The sequence below is a fragment of the Canis lupus genome, chromosome 18 (genome assembly GCF_003254725.2).
Source record: "Canis lupus dingo isolate Sandy chromosome 18, ASM325472v2, whole genome shotgun sequence".
Classification (NCBI taxonomy): domain Eukaryota; kingdom Metazoa; phylum Chordata; class Mammalia; order Carnivora; family Canidae; genus Canis; species Canis lupus.
In genome coordinates, this window is record NC_064260.1 from 16,852,014 (window position 1) to 16,875,943 (window position 23,930).

At 39.4% G+C, this 23,930-nt stretch overlaps 1 protein-coding gene across 3 annotated transcripts in view; it reads left to right on the plus strand.

Annotated features, from left to right (window-relative positions):
* DNAJC2 (DnaJ heat shock protein family (Hsp40) member C2) overlaps positions 1–23,930 on the plus strand; it is a 39,724-nt gene that overhangs the window by 7,479 nt on the left and 8,315 nt on the right. For all 3 annotated transcript variants that reach the window (XM_025449565.3, XM_049096737.1, XM_025449566.3), the window contains 8 exons: positions 5,008–5,083; positions 16,322–16,420; positions 17,506–17,647; positions 19,488–19,568; positions 20,697–20,762; positions 21,046–21,137; positions 21,217–21,338; positions 22,238–22,387. In XM_025449565.3, the coding sequence (XP_025305350.1) occupies positions 5,008–5,083; positions 16,322–16,420; positions 17,506–17,647; positions 19,488–19,568; positions 20,697–20,762; positions 21,046–21,137; positions 21,217–21,338; positions 22,238–22,387 (828 nt within the window). The remainder of the gene's footprint in view (positions 1–5,007; positions 5,084–16,321; positions 16,421–17,505; positions 17,648–19,487; positions 19,569–20,696; positions 20,763–21,045; positions 21,138–21,216; positions 21,339–22,237; positions 22,388–23,930) is intronic.

Genomic DNA, 23,930 nt, shown 5'->3' on the forward strand with positions numbered 1-23,930 from the left:
GTCAGATGCTTTGTTAAGTGTAGGAGGTTTTCCCATAAGTTTTCTGACACTAAGTTAAGATGCTCAACAAGAGCACCATAATTGAGCACCCATTTATTGTTAAGCTTGGAGTAGGATAGCACTCATCATAGGATACTGTCTCTGCTGGAAAAATTCTGGACATTTTCACAGAAGCGTAATGTTTGAGCTGGCCTTAAAAGGATGAAGGGCAGTTTGTTAAGCAGAGAAGGGAGAAAGGGTGTTCTGGGTAGAAGGAATAGATCTGCAAGGACACAGGAGAAAAGAATGTATACTGCCTCTTTGGGGACTAGTGAAGAGTAGAGTGGGTAGGGTGCTTGAATGGTGGTCGTGAGAAATTAGTCCTAAAACAAGATTCTAGACCAGATTGTAGTTGTAGTGGCCTTTTTATGCCATGCTAAGGAAGAAACTCAGATTTGATTTTTCAGGGCAGTAGGAAGTCATCAAAAGTTTCTAAGCTAATTTTAGCAAAGTAATTCTCCTAGTAGTACAGAAAATTGCTTGAAAAGGGAGAGCAGGGCTGGAGGGGAAGTGAATCGTTTGCTGTTCCAGGGCTAGTGCGATAATCCAAGCCTGCGAATGCATACTTGAGCTAAATTTATGCCCGGGTTTTGAGGAAGAGGGAACATGTGCTTTTTTTGGAGGTAGACTTGATAGAGCTTGGTGACCTTGGCTGTGTGGCACTAGAGAAGACGTACTCAGAAGACCTCTGAGCATTCCAGTTTGAATGACCTGCTGGAATGTGATGCCAGCCACCAAATTGGGATGTAGGAAAAAGGGAGTTTGTGGGGAATATGGTGTTTGTGTTCAAGTTTGGCTCTGTCAAAATTGATGTTCTAGTAAAAATACTGGTGAAATCTTCTAGTAGGTGGTTAAAAATCGGTCTGTGGGGCAGCCCCGTGGCGCAGAGGTTTAGCACTGCCTGCAGCCCAGGGTGTGATCCTGGAGACCCTGGATCGAGTCCCACATCAGGCTCCTTGCATGGAGCCTGCTTCTCCCTCTGCCTGTGTCTCTGCCTCTCTCTCTCTCTGTGTCTCTCTCATGAATAAATAAATAAAATCTTAAAAAAAAAAAAAAATCAGTCTGTGATTCCGAAAGGAGGATAAAGCCAAAAACATTTGCAAGTCTTTGGTAAGTCGTAGGTGGTAGTTGAAACTGGGCGAATTGAGTGACATCAGCTGAGGAGAAGGATATAGGCAGGTAGGTAGCATACAGTTTAAGTATACAATATGCAGTATATATACTGTAGAACTAAGAGTGTCAAAATTCAAATCTGGTTCTGCCCATTAGTGCACTGGGACCTTGGGAGAGTTGACAAATCTGTTTCGTGCAATGAGATTGCTAACAGCTTGGGACGCCTGGGTGGTTCAGCAGTTGAGCATCTGCCTTTGGCTCAAGGTGTGATCCCGGAGTTCCGGGATCGAGTTCCGCATCGGGCTCCCTGCATGGAGTCTGCTTCTCCCTTTGCCAGTGTCTCTGCCTCTCTTTCTCTGTCTCTCATGAATAAATAAAATCTTTTAAAAAAGAGAGATTGCTAACAGTTCAAAGGAATATAGCAAAGATTAATGCAGTGATGCATATAAAGCACTTAATGTAGTACTTGACACATGATAAATACTGAACAGATAGTGGATAGTGAGTTCTTATCTCCTAGCTTGTTAGGATTAAATGAGGTGTATGTGTAAAGTGCTTAGAAAAGTAGATAAGCACTCAAAACATTAGCTGATTCACATACTGTCCGTATCAATTTTAAAAGAAAAGGACTGAACATTGAGGAGCCTGCATATTTAAGGGGTGGGCAGAGGAGGAAAAGCAGCAAAAGATACTAAGAAGGGTGAAAGAGGTAGAAAGAAAACAAAAAGACATTTGTTAGTTCAACAAAGGTGTATTAAACATCAGGCACTAGACTATTGCAGAAACTAAGAGAGGGGTAAGTCTCAAGAAGGACAAAACAGTCACCAGTGTCACTGCTTTGGAGAGGTCAGTCATCACGTAACATGAATAATAATAAAAGTCAACGGGTTTGGCAAATGAACATCAGGTGGCCACATTGAAAGCAGTTCCAGTAAAATGGTTGAGATGGCAAGCGGTTGGGTTGCCATACATTGGGTTGAGTGATTAGAAGGTGATGAAGTGGAGACAGTGCGAAATATGCTTTTAAAAATGGGATGTAGAGAAAATACTAACTTGAGAGAAAGGCAGGGACCATTGAGGTCTACAAGGGAAAAAGAATGATGGAGAAAATCTTTGATACAGAAAAGAGTAGATGACGTCAGAACAAGGTAGTAAGGTCCATACAATGGTTCAGTTAATTGTTTCTTTCAACAAACAGGGATCAAGCATCTGGTTCGTGTCAGACACTGTTCTGGGAGCTGAGGAGTCTGATGAACAAGACAGTGTCACTGCTTCCACGTGGCTTATATAGGAGATAGATGATAAGCAAACCATCAAGGACATGGTCACCAGGTGCTAGGCAAAGAAGTAGAATAGGGTGCTGGGTAGAGTGTCCAGGTGACTGCTTAGACTGAGTGGGTGGAGAAGGCTGGTGGAGTACATTTAAGATCAAACCTGAATGACACACAAAAATCGGTGAGTGGATTCCAGGCAGAGAGCTTGTGCAGGGGCAGAAAGAAGTTTGAAGTGTGCCAGGAACTAAAGAAGGCAAATGGGTGGAATAGTGTATAAGGGCGTGGTGAGGAGGTAAGGAACAATAGTCACTGGAAAGGCATTGGAGAGTTTGAAGCAATGACAATTTTTAAGTACCCTAGAGGGAACACGAAGGAACAGAGATGGGGAGAGACGGTTGTTTATTCTAAATAAGGTGATAACATTCAAGCTGAGACTGAAGGATGAGAAGATGGCAGCCACATGGAGAGAGGGGGATGTGCTAGGTGGGGAGAACGGTACGTGAGGAGAAAGAGCTTGACATCTGTGGTGAACTGCAACACTAGAGAGTAAGAGGCCCGCAATAGCGAGAGTTAGAGGTGCTCTGTGCATTTGGGGCTCAGAGGAAAGGTCTGTGCTCAAGTCAACTGAGGAGTCATAAGCATACACAGGACTGTATTCTAGGCCTGGCACTGGCTCATGTCACCAAGGACTAAATTATAGACAAGAGAAACCCCAGAACTGAGCCTTGTAGGTCCTGGAGAAGCCAGAGCAGCTGAAAGAAGGTACTGGAATGTGGGAGGAAAACAGTGAATCACAGAAACACTAGAGGAGGGTAATATTTCAAGGAAGGAGTCTGCTGTGCTGCCACTTAGAGCTGAAGTCAAGTGAGGGCAGATGAGTGAGCTTGGATTTGGTCTCCGGAAATTCATACTGAAGAGAGCAGCCTTACCACATCCGCGGTGGGAGCGGATGGAGCAGAACCAAAGTGCAGTGGTTTGGGGGGTAAAACATGGGGATGGGTTTTTCAAGAAGTTTTTCATTGACAGCAGAGAAATAGAGAGCAGAGCAGCAGCTGGAAAGGGAAATCATGGAAGTGTTTTTAAGGATGAGGGCTAATGGGGGCGCCTGGCTGATGTCTTTGGCTCAGGTAATGATCCCGGGGTCCTGGGATAGAACCATTGGGCTCTCTGCTCAGCAGAGAGCCTGCTTCTCCTTCCTCTGTCCCTCCCCCCTGCTCATGGGTGTTCTTTCTCTCTCTCTCTCTCTCTCTCAAATTGATCAAATCTTTCTTTAAAAAAAAAAAAAAGCTAACATCATCTTTTATACAGATGAAGATAATCCAGTTGAAATTTAGAAAATAGAAGATGCTAGTGTTTTGAGGAGACTTAGAGAAGACAGTGTTCAGAACCAACGGGAAGGATGGAGTAGCTTGTCTTGGTAGAACAGGTTTTTTCAATTTTTAGTGGAGGGAAAGGGAAAAGATACATGGATGCAAGTCAGGTGGTAGAAAGATTGAGTAGGAATTTGAGTGGGATAATTTACATTTTTAGTTAAGCAGGAGGCAGGGCTGTTGATAAGGTAGAGAAGGATCTGTGAGGTTTGAGGAGACTAGAGAAATAGGAACCTTAGGGAGTGGAAAGGTAAACCAACTAGAACCAAGTACGATTGCCAGGCATAATGAAGAAGGCCATCCATATGAATTTTGCAGTCCTGAATTTAGGGGAAACCAGTCAGCCCAACTGACTTTTTTGTCCCATGTTTCATGCCCTTGACTTCCTTTCCTCCCCATTCACTTCTCCAATACTAGATACACCCTTTGAGTTTTGTAGGGAGACTGCAGTTACTCCTTCAATTTGAAAATTCACAAGGTCATTAACCAAAGCAGAAATGAAAGTAGGTATTTCCTCTCCAGAGAATCCTCATCCCTCACTTTCTCAAAATTTCCATCCAACCTACCTTCTTTGCTCTACGTGACTCCTAGTCCTGTCATTGCCCTGGCCCAAACCTGTGGGGCTGTAATAATGCTTCCCTTTGTTTTGAAATCTTTCTGGCTATACTTTGATTTAGGGTGACCAGAAGATATTAGTAGGTGTTAACAGAAAAAAGGGCTCAGTGGTCAAGTAAGTTTTTTTTTTTTTTTTTTTTAAGATTTTATTTATTTATTCATGAAAGACACAGAGAGAGGGCCAGAGACACAGGCAGAGGGAGAAGCAGGCTCCATGCAGGGAGCCTGACTGGGACTCAACCCCGGAACTCCAGGATCATGCCCTGGGCCGAAGGCAGGTGCTAAACCGCTGAGCCACCCAGGGATTTTCTCAAGTAAGTTTAGAAAATGCTGGGTTTTATAGGTTTCTGTTTGCTTGGTGTTTTTTTTTTTTTTTTTTTAATTGCAGGACTTCTCAGAGTCTTTATTAGGTTTATGTACATTAAAATCATGAAGGCTGTATCACTGTCCACATTTCCTAGACTTAGAACAGAATCCATTTATATGCACCGTCTCATTGGACTCCTAGTATGGGAAGCACTATTTTAGGATACCAGCACAAGGGATAAGATATGTTGCTCCATTTCACATTTGACTATCTTTCGTGTCTTTATCAGAACCAAGATCATTATGCAGTACTTGGACTTGGACATGTAAGATACAAGGCTACACAGAGACAGATCAAAGCAGCTCGTAAGTACTTAGTTGTTTTGAAATAATGCAGTATCTGGTATAGGAACTGTTATCCTTTTGAAAAGGTATGCGCAATCATAGTCTATAGTGATAAATCTAGATTCAACAGCATTTGTTATGTTGTCATAATGATGCATAACCACACTCTTTTTACCTTCAGAACAGAAAAAAAAAAACAATCTCATGCATGGACTTTCTCACTGAGATAAGAAATCAGAGGGTGCATGGGTGGGTGTGTTTGTGACCAAGATAAAAAACATTTTTCCAACGCAAGCTTTTAAAAAATGTTTCATTTCTCTTTAGAAGTATGGCCAGCTGTATTTAGTGGGAGCTGACTTGTTACTTAGGTTTTTTGATGTTATTTTGTAGTTTAGGTTACATTTTTATTGATACCACCCTGTCTGTTCTGCCCAAGGAAGAATTATATGATGTTTTACTATCCTCTTCACTAACAAGATTAAAAATTGGGGGGGAGTTGTTGGAAACCTGGTCTTCACATGCCTTATAAAACACCAGCCCCTTAGTGCCCTTCACACCACTCGGTTCACCTGGTTAGTAAAGTTTGATGAACAAGATGAAGGTGATTAGTTTTCTGTGTTTTAAGAGAATGTTCTACCCTCCACTCTAGAGAATAGATATTGAGGTCAGAGGAGGTAAGATTGTGACCATATGAAAAAGGAGTTAGGGAGTTAAGGCCAGTCAAGAGGAGAAAGTAGAGTACTTGGGTGAAGATGGCTGAATGACACCCGTCTCATGTTGAAAAATACTAGTTGATATTCAGTGTAGTAGATAAACTCAAAGTTTTCTCCATTAATGCCTATATTTAGGAAAAACACGGGAAATATTTTTATCAAGGAAATGGAATTTATGAGATTATTTTAGATCTATTATTTGGTTTCTTAAAAAGCTGGCATAGTTTTAGACTAAGCATATGTTAATGTATATGAAGAGTCATTGAAAAATACATGAATGCCAGGGAAATTCATTTGCCATGGGAAAATACTTGCAAAGTCTTGCTATGTGAAAGAACAGCATACAAATACCAAATGAGTCTTGGAACATATAAATTTGTGAGGGAACCCTGGGTGGCGCAGCGGTTTGGCGCCTGCCTTTGGCCCAGGGCGCGATCCTAGAGACCCGGGATCGAATCCCACGTCGGGCTCCCGGTGCATGGAGCCTGCTTCTCCCTCTGCCTGTGTCTCTGCCTCTCTCTCTCTCTCTCTGTGTGACTATCATAAATAAATAAAAATTTAAATTAAAAAAAATAAATAAAAATAAATAAATAAATAAATTTGTGAAAGAATTAGAAGTGATTTAGAACTGTGAAAATAGTTGATGTTTTAAGGTGAAGGAATTGTTTTTTTCTCTAAAGATAAAAAATGTACAATAAGCTCTAAAAGAAACATTCATTTGTTTCTAATTCCAATCACTTAAATTGGCATAATAGAAATTAATTGAATACTCTATAGCCAGAAGCTTTGCAACCTTGGTACACAGATTATTGACATTAAGTAGAATTATAATTCACTTTCTGCCACTGTGTATTTTCAGTATTTATTCAAAAGGCAACAGTCATTCTCTTACCTCTATCGTTATAAAATAGGCTGTTGCTGCTTTACTGCTTTCTGAAATTTAGTCCAAAAGTAAAAATGCAAAGTTAGTGTTTATAAATCGTTACTGTTAGCACAAAGAAGTAGGCTCAGTTAAAAAGTCTTAACTGCGTTTGCAATCTTTCAAATTCTTACATCCTATTGTGCACATAAAAGAGTTTTTTTTTAATGTAATTTGAATTGCTGTAATGAAAATTAGCCAGTTAAGGGTGAATAAAGTAAGTGGTCATTTTTTTCCTTCTCTAAAAAGAATAAGTCATTAGAAAAGTTGAATGACGGGTTAAGAGAAAGTACTTGAATACTAAAAGTGGTATTTCAGTTGCTTACATAATTTTGTTTTGAAGTAAAATAGCTACACTGGCAAATGATGCATGTAGGTCTGATATTCTTTGCATGGAAATAAAGTCTTTGGTGACTTGGATTTTCTAAATTTAATAATTTAGTTTAAAATATTTCTGGCATTTTAAACTGAAGCTGTTCATTATGCTTCTTAAAAATTAAAAGTCCTGTTCAGAGACATCTTATAATAGTAGCAATATGAATGTACAATAAGCCTTTTTGCTACGGTTCTCTCAGAACATCCTAGAAACTGTATTCAGTGGGAGGAGCGGGGGGCATCTTTGAGATTTCAGTAATCAACTGCTGTTCCCAAAGTACCCTTGTTTCTTTTTCAGTTGTTCTTTGGCTCCTTTATTTTCAAATTGAGAAATATCTTTTGTCCCCTCCCCAAGAGACGGTATAGAACAGTCTCAGACTCTAGCATACATGCATGAGTAAAGATTAGGCAGAGAATTCAATGAAGAAAAATCCTGTGCAGCGTAAGAGGAGACTATCCAACAAAAAATTGAGACATCATGGCTCAGACTTCTATCATAAGGTTCAAAAGAAGATTTAACTATCTTCCCATGTTGTCAATAAAATACGAAGACACTGCTTTGGGGGGTGGTGTAGACATTGCAGAAAAAGACTAGGGGAAATTAAAAAGAATTGCATGGACACTGAAAACAGAAGAGCAGAACCTACAGTTAGAAAAACAGGGGCAGCCCCGCCAGGTGGCTCAGTGGTTTAGCTCTGCCTTTGGCCCGGGGCGTGATCCTGGAGACCTGGGATCGAGTTCCACGTCGGGCTCCCTGCATGGAGCCTGCTTCTCCCTCTGCCTGTGTCTCTGCCTCTCTCTCTCTCTGTCTCTCATGAATAAATAAATAAATAAAATCTTGAAAAAAAAAACAGATAACTAAGACATGCAAGAATGGTGATGAATAACAAAACATTAGCTTGAGCGGAAATCAAATACAAAAAACTCTAATTCCATTTACATGAAGTTCAAGAGCATGCAAAAAGTTGTCTGTGGTAAAGGAAATCAGGTGGGTAGCGTATGGGAGTTGACTAGAAAGGGTAAAGGGAAACTCGGTAATAGAATGGTCTGTATTGGGATACATGGGTGGCTCAGTGGTTAAGCGTCCGCCTTTGGTTCAGGGTGTGATCCTGGAGTCCTGGGATCGAGTCCCACTTCTGGCTCTCTGCATGGAGCCTGCTTCTCCCTCTGCCTGTGTCTCTGCCTCTCTCTGTGTGTGTATCTCATGAATAAACAAATAAAATGTTTTTAAAAATAAAAAAAGAAATGGTCTGTATTTTCTTTGGTGGTAGTTACAGGGGTGTATACAATTGTCAAAACTCAATGTAAATTTTAATTTAGCAGATGTAATTAAACAAAGCAAAATAACAATTACTCGGGAAATCGTTTACACTCTTTGCAGCCTAGAAATATACAAAAATTGTGTTAAGGGATTCCTTTTGTGTAGGAGTAAAGTCATTGCCTGTCAAAACTTAAGGAATGGTGATTAAAGCTGTACCATAAGTAAGTTCATTGATTTAAACTACTGTTACTAAAAAAAATAAAAAGTAAAAAAAAATAAACTACGGTTACTTTTTAAAAAGAGGGAAAAATAAAATGGGTATCCAATTCATACGTTTAAAAGAATAGCACTATGGAACATGGAGAGAAAAATAGAAGAGATAAAACAACAATATCCCAAAATGGATTTACAAGAAGAAAAAAAAATAGTGAAATACAAAAAGAAAACCATTACAGAAGATATTTTTGATTGAGACCACTATTAAATGTAATATAGATTCAAAATTTTTTATTAACTTTCTTGAAATTGGGGAAGGGGGACACCTCGGTGGCTCAGTGTTTGAGCATCTGCCTTCGGCTTGGGGCTTGATCCTGGAGTCCCGGGATTGAGTCCCACATCGGGCTCTCTGCAGGGAGCCTGCTTCTCCCTCTGCCTATGTCTCTGCCTCTCTCTCTCTGTGTCTCTCATGAATAAATAAATCTTTAAAAAAACAATCGGGAAGAAATTTTAAAGGCAGATGTTCTAAAGATTTTATTTATTTTAGAGCATATACATGAATGGGGAGTGCATAGGGAGAGAAAGAATCTCCAGCAGACTCTGCACTGAGCTTGGAGCCTGACATGGAGCTTGATCTCACAACCCCAAGATCATGAGCTGAGCCCAAACCAAGAGTCAGATGTTTAACCAACTGAGCCACTCAGGCATCAGTAAGTAGGAAGAAATCTGAAAAGTCATCAAAGTGTTAACCTCCTGAAAAAAAAAAGTTTTTAGGGGAGCCTGGCTGGCTCAGCAGAGCATGCAATCCTTGATCTTGAGGTTGTGAGTTCAAGCCTCACAGTAAGTGTAGAGATTACTAAAATAAGCTTTTAAAAATAATAGCAAATACAATTCAACAGCACATTAAAGGAATGATACCCACGAACAGGTAGGATTTCTCTCAGGAATCTAATTTAGGAAATATATTAATATACCTAAGTTTATTTATAGGTTAGTAATACATGATTTCCTAATTAGTGAAAATATAGAATGTAATTTAATACACATTCCTTTTTGATAAATAGAACTTTGCAAACAAATACAGTTAATTTCCTACTTTGGTAAGTCACACCCAACCAACAAACTTTTTTTTTTTTTTTTTTAAGATTTTATTTATTCATGAGAGAGAGAGAGAGGCAGAAACAGAGGCAGAGGGAGAAGCAGGCTCCATGCAGGGAGCCCGACGTGGGACTCCATCCTAGATCTCCAAGATCAGGCCCTGGGAGGAAGGTGGCGCTAAACCGCTGAGCCACCTGGGCTGCCCCACAACCAACAAACTTAATCATGTGGTGTTAATGATAATTACCTTTAAAATCCATGGGAGGGGGGTGCCTGGGTCGCTCAGTCCATTAGGCATCTGCCCTTGTAATTGAGCTCCCACATTAGGTTCCCTGCTGAGCAAGGAGCCTGCTTCTCCCCCTACCCCACCCCACCTCTTCCCTCTGCGCATATGCTCTCTTTCAAATAAATCTTTAAAAATAAATGCATGGGAGAAGCTAACCTGCCTATTATTGTTTATGCTATTTTAGGAGTGTGGTTTAGTGAATTAAGATATTAAAAGAACGATCAGAAAGGAGAGAAAAAACATTATTTGTAGGTAATACGGGATCTATCTAGAAAACCAAAAGGGGTTGAGTCAAATAGCTAAATGCAGGAGAAATACGCAGAAATAATAATTTTTGGAAGTTTCCATCAAATTTGTTAGGAGGGGGATCCCTGGGTGGCGCAGCGGTTTAGCGCCTGACTTTGGCCCGGGGCGCGATCCTGGAGCACCGGGATCGAATCCCACGTCGGGCTCCCGGTGCATGGAGCCTGCTTCTCCCTCTGCCTGTGTCTCTGCCTCTCTCTCTCTCTCTCTCTCTTTCTGTGTGTGACTATCATAAATAAATAAAAATTTTAAAAAAATTTGTTAGGAGGGCATAATCATTTTAAAGATGATCCCAGGGCAAGAATAGGTAATTAGAAACAAACCATGATTAAATTTACTATAATAAAGGAGACATACGTCATTGGAGAAGGGAAGGATTATTAGATGTTATTAGAACTTAAAAAAAGAAAGCTTTAGATATTTACTTGAATATGTTAAAATTCTAAAATTTAAAAATTTTTTCAGTTCTAACCCTAAAAAATAATGAAACTACAAAATATTAAAATTGTTGAGAATAAAGTACTTTATAAGTTTATCAGTACTGAAAAAAATTATAAAGGAAATGATCAGTAATCATAAATGAAAATGATATATATGGTATACAAATGTGTGTGACTTTACATACATATGACATATGCATATATGTTATTATACATGTAAAACTTCTATTTTGAGGATTTTGCGCCATTATTTAGAGTTCCCATTAGGTTACTTAGCTGTGAAAGTCCCCCATCTCAAAAAGTCAAAGTTTTGCATACGTATAAATAACGTATATATGTTATGATATATGTAGAATGTATGATGTATATCACAAAATTACAATATTCATAGAAAAAGCATTTTAGGGATCCCTGGGTGGCTCAGCGATTCAGCGTCTGCCTTTGGCCCAGGGCATGATCCTGGGGTCCCAGGATCGAGTCCCACGTCGGGCTCCCGGGGAGGAGCCTGCTTCTCCCTCTGCCTGTGTCTCTGCCTTTCTTTCTCTATCTATCATGAATAAATAAATTTTTAAAATCTTAAAAAAAAAAAAAACATTTTAGAAACATACAGTAGATAATCCCTTTTTATTTTTTTTATTTTTTTTTAATGTTTTATTTATTTATGATAGTCACAGAGAGAGAGAGAGGCAGAGACACAGGCAGAGGGAGAAGCAGGCTCCATGCACCGGGAGCCCGATGTGGGATTCGATCCCGGGTCTCCAGGATCGCGCCCTGGGCCAAAGACAGGCGCTAAACCGCTGCGCCACCCAGGGATCCCGATAATCCCTTTTTAAATTAAAGCTGAGGTAGTAAGAAAATTGAGCTTTACTGAGCAGGAATAGAACAGTAAGGAGTTTGCGGGTCTCAGTTTTTTCACTGTAAAATTTATTTTTTTAAACATTTTATTTATTCATGACAGACACAGAGAGGGGGGCGGAGAGGCAAGACACAGGCATAGGGAGAAGCGGGTTCCCTGCGTGGGACTTGATCCCAGGTCCCCAGGATCACACCCTGGACTGAAGGCGGCGCTAAACCGCTGGGCTACCAGGGCTGCCCTTTTCACTGTAAAATTTAAAGTGTGACTAGATAAAGCATCCCTTCTAGTTCTAAAATTCTACATTAGTTCCTCATAAGCCATTTTACAGCCCAAATTACTGTAGAAAATCTAGAAGTCATTTCCATATTCAGGAAAACGTTCATGGAAGACATAAGTAAAAAATGACTTTGAGAGATGGATGAATTTGGTCTAGGTGAATGAAGACAGGAGGTAATTCCAAGCAAATGAGTAAGAGTTAACAGGGCACAGTGACAAAATAATTGAGCTAAGGTCCTTGTACAGTGAACAGTTCAGGCAAGGAATATTTTTAAAGAATCTGTTGATCACTCTTAAAGCATATTTCTCTGAATTAGTAACTGAGCACTTTACATTTGCCAAAAAGTTTATTAATAGAACTTAGGAGTTTAAAGGAAGTGATCACTTGTTTTATTTTTTATTTATTTACTTTTTTTGATCACTTGTTTTAAAATAACTTTTGTTTTAGGGGATCCCTGGGTGGCTCAGCGGTTTAGCGCCTGCCTTTGGCCCAGGGCGCCATCCTGGAGTCCTGGGATCGAGTCCCACTTCGGGCTCCCGGCATGGAGCTGCTTCTCCCTCCTGTGTCTCTGCCTCTCTATGTCTATCATAAATAAATAAGTAAATCTTAAAAAATAAAATACATGTTAAATCACGTATTACTTAAAACCTTTATCTGATACAACAGTAAGTAATAAATAGCTTGTAAGGGATCCCTGGGTAGCTCAGTGGTTTAGCACCTGCCTTTGGCCCAGGGCGAATCCTGGAGTCCTGTGATTGAACCCTGCATCGGGCTCCCTGCATGGAGCCTGCTTCTCCCTCTGCCTGTGTCTCTCTCTCTCTCTCTCTCTCTCTCTCATGAGTAAATAAATAAAATCTTTATAAAATACATAAATAGCTTGTGATTCTCATGGGGGATATATAGAGAGGAAACTTAACCAAAGGGAAAAAAAATGCTTTTTTAAAACATAAGTGTCATCAGGGGCACCTGGGTGGCTCAGCCAGTTAAGTGTCTGATTCTTGATTTTTTTTTTTTTTTAAGATTTCTGTTTATTTATTTGATGGAGCAAATAGGCAGAGCCACAGGCAGAGGGAGGAGAATCAGGCTCACCACTGAGCAAGGAGCACCACATGGGGCTCCATCCCAGGACCCTGGGACCATAACCTGAGCAGAACACAGATGCTTAACCGACTAAGCCACCCAGGCGCCCCAACTCTTGATTTCAACTCAAGTCATGATCTCAGCGTCTGTGAGATCAAGCCCCAGGTTGAGCATCATACTGGGGGGTGGAGCCTGCTTAAGGTTCTCTCTCTCCCCCACCACCACTCTCCGGCCCGCTTGTGATCTTTCTAATAAATAAATAAGCAAAAATTTTAAATGTTGAAAAAATACAGAAGGTAATCACAGCAGATGGAAAAAGCATTAGTGTCAAGCATTATGGATTGAGAGAGGCAGTATACAAGCACAACCTGAAGAATCAGGCTGCCTGGGTTGAAGCTTGATTTGCCAGGGACTATGGATGATGGGTTGCAGTGGTCATGGTTACTTAACTATTTTGCCTCAATTTCCTGTTCTGTAAAATGAAGAAAATAATAACACTTTCTTCATAGGGTTATTGAGAAGATTAATAAATGGTGCCTAGCACATATTAAATGCTCAATAGATATTGACAGCTAGCTATATGTTACTGTAGCTAGCCAGTCATATAGACTGAGAAACTAAAAGAACTTTTCCTTCCTCCATAGATGAAGGATGAAAGTTAGAAACAAGAAAAATTGTTGCTCCTCAATAATAGAGGTTTAAATGATTAATACCTTGTGCTTGTGAGGCTGCAGTGTAAAATACATGTTCACATAGAAGTATGAAGTGGTCCATTATTTAGAAAGGAACTTGTTCTATATTTTCACTCACTAATTTCACCTCTGTAAATATATCCTAAGGACAAAGAATCCAGAATATGTGCAAATACGTCTCTACAAAATTATTAAAATTGGCATTTATTTATAGTAGTGGAAAATTGGAAGCAATCTATCCAAAAATGAATAGTCAAATTATGATAAATCTACTTGAAGTACTTTACTAAATAATGATTAAAATTTTTTGAAGGAGGGATCCCTGGGTGGCTCAGCAGTTTAGTGCTGGTTTTTCTTTCACTTAGTATTGTAACAAGTGCTAGTGGTTCTAGGACACTGGACAGTGTGTTCCATTTGTACTAAAATTCTTATTTGGGGCAGCCCTGGTGGCGCAGTGGTTTAGCGCCACCTTCAGCCCAGGGCGTGATCCTGGGGACCCCGGATCAAGTCCCATGTCAGGCTCCCTGCATGGAGCCTGCTTTTCCCTCTGCCTGTGTCTCTGCCTCTCTCTCTCTCTCTCTGTCTCTCATGAATAAATAAATTTTAAAATTAAAAACACTACTTTTTTACTCCCCCACATGCTTTTTATGTATATGTTGTCATATTTTACATCTCTTTATTTTGTGTATTTTTTGACTGATTTTTGTTGATACAATTGATTTTATGACTTTTGTCTTTTTACCTTCATCCTAGCTTTATAGGTGATCTATCTTCACTGTATGTTTGCTTTTACCAATGAAGTTTTCCTTTCACTATTTTCTTCTGTTTATGGCCTATTCTTTTCACTTAAAGAATTCCCTTTAACATTTCTTGTAAGGCTGGTTTAGAGTAATGGACTCCTTCAACTTTTATCTTGCAAACTCTTTCTCCTTTAATTCTGAATGGTAACCTTGCTGGGTATAATATTCTTGGTTTTAGATTTTTTTTTCCCCCAGCACTTTGAATATATCATGGCACTCTCTTCTGGCCTGCAAAGTTTCTGCTGAAAAATCAACCTTATCGGGTTCCTAACTGTTTCCTTTTCTCTTACTGCTTTAAGATTCTGTGTTTATCTTTAATTTTTGCCAATTAATTATGTGTTGGGGTAGACCTTCTGGGTTTCCATCTCCTTTATGGGCTTCCTTTGTGTTCTGAAACTGGATATCTGTTTCCTTTTACAGGTTAGGGAAATTTTCAACCATTATTTCTTCAAATAAATCTTCTGTCCCTATCTCTGTCCTTCTGTGACCTCTTTATCCAGATGTTATCATACTTGATGTTGTTGCAGAGGTCCCTTAAACATAACCTCATTTTTTAAATTCTTTTTTTTCTTTTTGCTGTTCATTGTTTTCCATTACCCTGTCCTTCTAATCGCTGATCATTCTTCTGCATTCTCTAATCTGGCATTGATCCTTTCTAGTTTGTTTTTCGTATTTCTGTCTCTTTGTTAAAGTACTCACTGAATCATCCACTCTTCCCTCCAACCCAATGAATATCTTTATGACCATTACTTTGAGCCTTTAATCAGGTTGATTGCTTATTTCCATTTTGCTTAATAGCTCTTTTTTCTTGGCTCTTGTTTTGCTCTTCCATTTGGATCATATTCCTATCTCCTTGGTTTGTTACTCTGTGTGTCTGTGTGTTTGGTCAGTCCTCTCCCTCTCTTGTTCTTGAAAGTAGTTGCCTTATGTTAGAAGTGTCCTGTGGTGCCCAGTAGTGCATTCCCCACCCTCGTCACCAGAACTAGGCCCTCCAGAAATGTTTAGTGTGGGGACTGCATGCCCCCTCCTGTGACTGGTCCAAGACTGCTGTGGATGCAGTGGAGGCCAGGCTTGCTCCTAGCACAGCTGGTTTGGAGGTCAGATTACAATTGTTTAAGGTGGATGGGGATGACCCAGGCTACCTACCTACCAGGTGTGGTGGTGGGTCAGGAGTCATTTAGGATGAGCGCCTTTGGGAGGAGTGGTTCTGAGGGGAGCATGGAGTGGGGCAACTAGTGTTAGCAAGGTAAATGGAGAATGTCACAACCAGCTCCCACCAACATCAGAACAGCAAGGCTGGAGAAGGGCAAGGAAAATGGCAACTGCTAGCACTTTTCCTTCTGCAGAAAGTGCCTCCAGGTCCCTGTCTGTCTGGCATTTGCCCTGTAGTTAGTAAACCTCTGTCACATACAACCCATGTACTATTAAGATTGCTGCCTCTGTTAAAAAAAAAAAAAAAGATTGCTGCCTCTGTGCTGGGTTTCAGGGTGAGTGATGTAGTGCACTGGCCCTGTAAAAGCAGAGTCTTAGTATAGCCTTCTAGCTCCTGGAATTAAGCCCCACTGATTTTAAAGCTAGATGTTATGGGGCCTCCTCTTCTCTGTATGAAACTCCAGGGCAAGGGAGCCCAGTGGGCACTTGATCCCCTCATTCCTCAGGGAGGACCTCTGTACCTGAAATATCCTTCCTGCCACACTGGGGATTTGGTTCTGGATAGCATCTCTTCCCCTGTCAATGTGGCTTTTTCTTTACATCTTTAGCTATGAAAAAGCTGTTCTGTTGGGTCTTCAGGTCCTTTTCAGAGTGAGTTGCAGTCTTGATGGGTTCGTGGGAGGAGATGAGCTCAGGATCCTCCTACGCCGCCATCTTCCCAAGCTCTTCATCTTTATTTTTAGTTTTGATGCATGAAGTGACAAATTGTCTAAATCTGGCCTGTTTTGCAGATAAAGCAATGGTTTTAAAACATCACCCAGACAAACGGAAAGCAGCTGGTGAACCAATAAAAGAAGGAGATAATGACTACTTCACTTGCATAACTAAAGGTAAGAAAATACTTTTAGAGTCCAGAATTTCTAATAGTGGTGATGTTTATTAAGTGCTGGGATTGGATTCCTAGTATATATTCTGTAGTTAATTTAACTACACCATGACATTTCAAAACATTTTCATTTATATCTGGTTGTTTCTGATAATCTGCCCCAGAGCCTCACTATAACAAAGTGAGGTTCTCCCAACCAGCAGCATCAGCAGTACCTGACAGCTTATCAGGAATGCAGAAGCTTGGGCCCCACCCCAGATCTACTGACACAGACTGCATTTTAACAAGATCATCAGGTGATTCTTAAAGAAGCTCATCTTAGAGTTAATTCATCCTAAGTGTTAGGTCTAACAAGAATACTAGTTTCTCCATTTCAGCTACTTAGTAGGACTAAATTATTCCTCGGATGTTTTGCTAATTTAAATCCAAAAATTGATTATATCCTCCTTTGGACCCTACAACTGTTTATTGCTGTTTATATAACCATATCTTCATTCAGCAAATTAGTATAGGTTGTTGCCATTTCTAAATGTGTCCTTAAATGTGATTTTACTCCCAATATGGGGCTTGAACGCACGACCCCGAGGTCAAGATCTGAGCTGAGATCAAGAATTGGATGCTTAACTGACTGAGCCACCCAGGAGCCCCTGATTGTACATTTAGATGCTAAATTTTTTAAATTGTGTACATATGTTTCAAACTTAACTTTTTGGCCCATTCTTACACAGTGCTCAAGATGCTAAAGATTCTTTGATTTTTTTTTTACATCCTTGGAATCTAGCAGCTAATTTTCTATTTGTTTTTCCTTGGAGTCATGCATTCTTAAGGGATGAGTATTTAACCATTGTTTTTGTTACGTGCCTTCCAGAAGAGGTACTGAAAGAAGTTGTGAAGTGAGATTAGATCCCATAAGTGCTGGAGGTGTCAGTAGTTAGAGTCCATCTTTTCCTTCCCACAAGCACACAAAATTTTTAAATATGAAAAATAACTTTTTATTAAGGAAGGGAATTTTTTTTCTCACTTATGAGTGGTTTCAAAGGAAAAAAAATGTAGAGTCGTGGTGATGTGACCTTATCATTTTCTCCTCAGCTTATGAAATGTTATCTGATCCAGTGAAAAGACGGGCATTCAACAGTGTAGATCCTACTTTTGATAACTCAGTTCCTTCTAAAAGTGAAGCCAAGGACAATTTCTTCGAAGTGTTCTCCCCAGTGTTTGAAAGGAATTCTAGGTGAGTTAAGGGATCTCCTTGTGACCATAATGCTGTATTGGCTTGTTTCCTCTGGTAAGAGTTTTGCTCTCTTCCTCCTCCTCCTCCTCTTAACAGAATTGAGCCCCGCTGGTGAACAGACTGCTCTTTTTTTTTTTTTTTTAATTTTTTTATGATAGTCACAGAGAGAGAGAGAGAGAGAGGCAGAGACATAGGCAGAGGGAGAAGCAGGCTCCAAGCACCGGAAGCCCGACGTGGGATTCGATCCCGGGTCTACTAGGATCACGCCCTGGGCCAAAGGCAGGCGCTAAACCGCTGCGCCACCCAGGGATCCCCAGACTGCTCTTATTTTGCTCTCCAAACAGAAGTTCTGCGTCTCCATGGCGAAATTCCCTTACACCTCAGGGATGTTTTTCTTTCTGATTTCCTTTGTGGGAAAGAGCAGTAGCTGACTTTATGTAATGCAATATTATTACTTAGGTGACAGTAACTTCCCATTCTTTTGCTCGCCCTTTACTGATGTGCATGTACTCAGTTTAGCCCCTTATCATTTGATAAAGTTTTTGTTCTTTCTGAGCTATTTCTTGGAGCATTTCATTATCATAAGGGTCTCTAACAAAGGATGATAGATCTTTAATGTTAGTGTATATATAATTTATTTCATTAAAGTCAGGTTTGTTTAAGACTTTATTTACTTATTAGAGAGAGCGCACATAAGCGGGGGTGGAGGGAGCAGGTTCCCTGCTGATGCAGGACTCGATTCCAGGACCCTAGGATCATGACCTGAGCCGAAGGCAGGCGCTTGACCGACTGATTCACCCAGGTGCCCCTAAAGTCAGTTTTTTAGTGATGTATATCACTATTCTACTTTTTTTATTCATCTACGCTGCAAGATTTCCTTAGATCACAGCGTGGCTGCACATTGGAATCACCTGAAGAGCTTGAAAAACTCCTGATGGCTGTGTTCCGCCTGGAGAGCTTGTGATTTAATTGTGATTTCGACTTAATGAGTTTGGAATGCCTGTTGGGTATCTGAATACTCCCAGGTGATTCTAATGTGCAGTCAGGTTTGAGACCCACCTTATTGGTTTAGTGCAGCTTAATATTTTCTCCACTCTTCTCATTTTTGTTTTGTAATCGTGTTGAAGGTGGTAAAAACAAAATAGTGTAATATATTTTGTTGTGGAATGGTTTCATAGAGTAGAAAACATAGGTCAGTGACAGCTTCAGGATCCTTTCAGAGATGATGAGTGAGGTGCTGAACTGAGAAGTCTGACTCTTAGGGGAATGGTCATGGTGATGATGAGGTGGGAATCATCTCTCTATTAACATTATTTTTTTAATTTGGGCCTTCACCTTGCTTTTGTACTGCCTGTTTAGAGGCAGGAGTAAGTATGCTTGGGAAAGGGGTTTTTCCAAACCTGTTTTACGTAGGCAGTGTGACAGCTGCTAATTTGTAGAGCTGAAGACAACTTGATGATGAGAACATGGTTTCATTGTTTCCTCTCCAACCCTGTGTACCCTTGTCCTCATTACACCTGCATTGTTCAACACCCCACTGCTCATCTTCCAGCTCCATCTCTTAGTCACAGGGGAGGGAGATTATAGGGGATTAGTAAAAACTTTTATTTTTTAATATTTTTATTTACTTATTCATGAGAGGCAGAGACAGGAGAAGCAGGCTCCATGCAAGGAGCCCGATGTGGGACTCGAGCCTGGGACGCCAGGATCACACCCTGGGCTGAAGGCACATGCCCAACCACTGAACCACCTAGGCGTCCCAAAAGTGCTTTTTTAATAAATTAGTTTCTTGACCTTTGTACAAAATTTTAAACTGAATTTTTCTCTTTTATTGTTTCAGGTGGTCAAATAAAAAAAGTGTCCCTAAACTTGGTGATATGAATTCATCATTTGAAGATGTAGATGCGTTTTATTCTTTCTGGTAAATGAATACACTATTTCTATGATGCTGTCATATTTAAAAGGCTAAGTATTCAGTAAATATTTGGTTCATAAACTAATTGAAGGATAAGAGGATCACAGAACCTTTCCTGAACAAAAGCACTTTATGCAGAAATAATCATAAAAGGTTTTCACAAAATGCTATATTATCTCATATGTGACGTTTAAGCTTTTATGATTTTTTAATCTGTTTTCTAATAATCAGATCCCTTAATATCAAGCCTACTATAGTGGTAAAAAATGAAAAATAAGGAGCCACTGGATTTCAATAAAAATAAATACATTTTCATTTGTCTTATTTTAAAAAATACTTGAATACATGTGGAAGGCAGTGCTTCTTTGTCTCTGTAACTGATTCACTAATGTTTAATAAATAGTATTCATGGCCAATTTAGAATACATGTGCTATATTTTCTCATTAAGCATACAGAAAATGAAAACATAAAATTATTGTGAAACAAAAGTGACCAAATTTAGCTCTAACAGTTATAGTTGCTTTTCCCTTCAGAGGATTACAAATCAGAGATACAGTAACCACTTTGAGGGTTACCCTACGACTTGACAGATTAGGATAGGTGAGATAGGGAGAACTGTAACAAGTCCCAGGCAAGAGAGAAAGCTAATGGAGATGGCAAGGAGTTGTGATTTTAATTTATGGGTGATGAGTGTACTTTTAGGTTTTTTTTGTTTTGTTTTGTTTTGTTTTGTTTTAATTTTTATTTATTTATGATAGTCACAGAGAGAGAGAGAGAGAGGCAGAGACACAGGCAGAGGGAGAAGCAGGCTCCATGCACCGGGAGCCCGACGTGGGATTCGATCCCGGGTCTCCAGGATCGCGCCCTGGGCCAAAGGCAGGCGCCAGACCGCTGCGCCACCCAGGGATCCCTACTTTTAGGTTTTGATACCAAATAACAGAGTCATTTCAGAAAGATGAAACAGAAGATGACTTGAGCATAGTGTTAGTTCCGCCAAGGATGGGTGGGATCTACTAACACGAACTCATCCATTCGCTATTAAAGTTTCTTAGAATTACATGCATCTAATTTAATTTTAAAAGGAAATTTTTTTTCGTTTGTTTTGGCTTAACTTTATTTTGTTTTTATATTAGGTATAATTTTGATTCTTGGAGAGAATTTTCTTATTTAGATGAAGAAGAAAAAGAAAAAGCAGAATGGTATGTATGTAAGGTACTAATAAAGGAAGATATTTGGTTCTTTGTTGTGATGATGAATAAATATACTACATATATTTTCTTAAATAATTTTCTCTGTGTATCTGTTTTTGAGTTTTTTAGTAGTATTTTGAGACCCCATCTCACAAGTTAAATACTTTTAACATGAATATTCCCCCAAAAATCAACCAAAATTAACATTAAGTAGAACACCCTTTAACTAATGTTAATAGTGACATGGCATTTTAACCTCAGTAATTTGTTTGCAATATTTTCTGTTTTTTAGTCGTGATGAGAGGAGATGGATTGAAAAGCAGAACAGAGCAACAAGGGCACAAAGAAAAAAAGAAGAGATGAACAGAATAAGAACATTAGTTGGTAAGTATAATTAATATTTTTTAAAAGGTTCTTTAATCAGATACTAGAAATTGAAAAAGTTAACCTTTTTCTCTGGTAGACAATGCATATAGCTGTGATCCAAGAATTAAAAAATTTAAGGAAGAAGAAAAAGCCAAGAAAGAAGCAGAAAAGAAAGCAAAAGCAGAAGCAAAACGGAAGGAGCAAGAAGCTAAAGAAAAAGTAAGAGGACATCTTATGAAACTAAGATGATGAAGTTGGGCTTTAAGCATTCATAAAATCTTCAATCTTCAGATCTATGTAAAAAGCTATAATTTTGAGGGGTGTTGGGATCCCTGGGTGGCGCAGCGGTTTGGCGCCTGCCTTTGGCCCAGGGCGCGATCCTGGAGACCCGGGATCGAATCCCACATCAGGCTCCCGGTGCATGGAGCCTGCTTCTCCCTCTGCCTATGTCTCTGCCTCTCTCTCTCTCTCTCTGTGACTCTCATAAATAAAAAAAAAAAAAAAATTTAATTTTGAGGGGTGCCTGGGTCGCTCAGTCGGTTAAGTGTCCAACTCTTGATCTCAGAGTCATGAGTTAAGCCCTGTGTTGGGCTCCATGCTGGGTGTGGAGCCTACTTTAAAAACAACTACTATAATCTTGAAGTAGAGAATTAGGTGTTGTGTGAATAAATCTTAATAAGTTGATACCATTGATAATTACAGGGATATTCCTTACCAGCAAATTCTTACTAAGCAGAAGGATGTCGTATATATCCTTTGATACTATGCTTATTTCTAGGGACACCTAGGTGGCTCAGCGGTTGGGCATCTGCCTTTGGCTCAGGACATGATCCTGGAGTTCCGGGATTGAGTCCCGCATCAGGCTCCTACATGGATCTCTCATGAATAAATAAATTTTTTTAAAAATACTATGCTTATTTCTAATGGGCCTATTTTACATTTCTAATAAATGTAGAACTGTACCAGCTGCTTTTCTCAGTTCAACCTTCAGTCTTCCATAAGGTGACATGTCCCCTTTTTTCCTAATTTATTTTAAGGTTGATTTTTTTAAATACGATTATAGATATTTAGAAATTCTAAGTTTCGTATTAAAATGATTTTATTTTCCATTATTAAAGCAAAGACAAGCTGAGTTAGAAGCTGCTCGGTTAGCTAAAGAGAAAGAAGAGGAGGAAGTTAGACAACAGGCATTATTGGCGAAGAAGGAAAAAGATATCCAGAAAAAAGCCATTAAGAAGGAAAGGCAAAAACTTCGAAACTCCTGCAAGGTACGTCAGATTGTGACTGAACCAACACTAGGTAACAAATCTAATTGCTGAGTAGACTTAAGAATTTTTCTTTTCTTCCACTGTGCAAACATATGCTGTTTGACACATTTTATCTTATTTAAACTTCTTAAATAATTTAAATTCACTTTTTAAAAACTTTACATGTGCATATTTCAGTAGGCAACTGTGGTAATTGGGTTTTTTTGACATAAACATCGTGTTTATTTTCAAACCTAAAAATAATCTTGTTCAATTATTCTAATAGTCTGTATTTATGTCTTTGATTATTCCAGTAATGTCTTTGTGTGGTTGATTTATTCAAATTAGGATCTAAAGAGGATCATTACAGAGGCTTCAGTTGTGTCTGTGACAGGTCCCCCCACCATCACCACCTCTCTTCCTGTTTCTCATTGCCGTTCATTTGTCGAAAAACCAGATCATTTGTTCTGCTAATGTCCCAGACTTTGGTTTTGGCTGGTTGCTTCCTTATTGGAGTTAAGTCTATTTTTATCTTAGAAAAAGTTCTTTTAGAAGTTAATCTTGGGTTCTTTTTAAGGAGCTTAAAGATTTCACTTTTATCAAAATATTGTTTGGGAGAATACTAGTATTTGGCATTCAGATAGCTTTCACTAAAAAATACTGACCAAAAAATCCCAGAAGTTTTCAAATGTAGTTATGCCCAAGAGCTGTTCTTACAATTTAAACTGGTAGAGACCGGTATTGTTTTTTATCAAATAGCACTAAATGAATAAATTAATGAACGCCAAGGTATAGGGAGAGGTTGCCATACAGTATTATGTACTATTCCACGGAGTTAACTTCAGCGAGTGTGTAAGTGCTTACTGTGTGTGGAAACATTCTCTTCCATGTCACCGTCCAGAGGCCCTAGATATTGGATATATATTTTAATTTATACCATCCTGAATCTTCACTTAATAATGTAATTGAAATTAACCTGCCCCATCAGTAAGCTTTGAAAACGGTTCAGTCAAAATAAAAGCACAAGTGGCCTCTTCAGGCTTTTGGTCAGCAAGAGGAAATAAAATAGAAAAAAAAATGAAGTATTTTCCTTGGATTTCACCCAGGAAATTATTTTGAGAAGGATGCATTGGATCATAGTGATAAAGTATGTGTGAGAGCAAACTACCTGGGTTTGAAGTCATTCTCCACCAGACACTTAACTGTCTGTGGGCCCTCGGGAGGTTACTTTTGTGCCTCAATTTCCTCATCTATACAGTAGCTCAACAGTACCTAGTAGTAGAGTTGTGAAGTTTATTTTTTTTTAATATTTTTACTTATTCATGATAGAGAGAGAGGCAGAGACACAGGCAAAGGGAGAAGCAGGCTCCATGCACCGGGAGCCCGACGTGGGACTCGATCCCGGGTCTCCAGGATTGCGTCCTGGGCCAAAGGCAGGCGCTAAACCGCTGCGCCACCCAGGGATCCCCTGAGTTGTGAAGTTTATATGAGATTATTCACATGCAGTATTTAGCACATTTGGCATATGAGAAATCTGTAAAAACTTAAAAAGGCTAATTAGAAA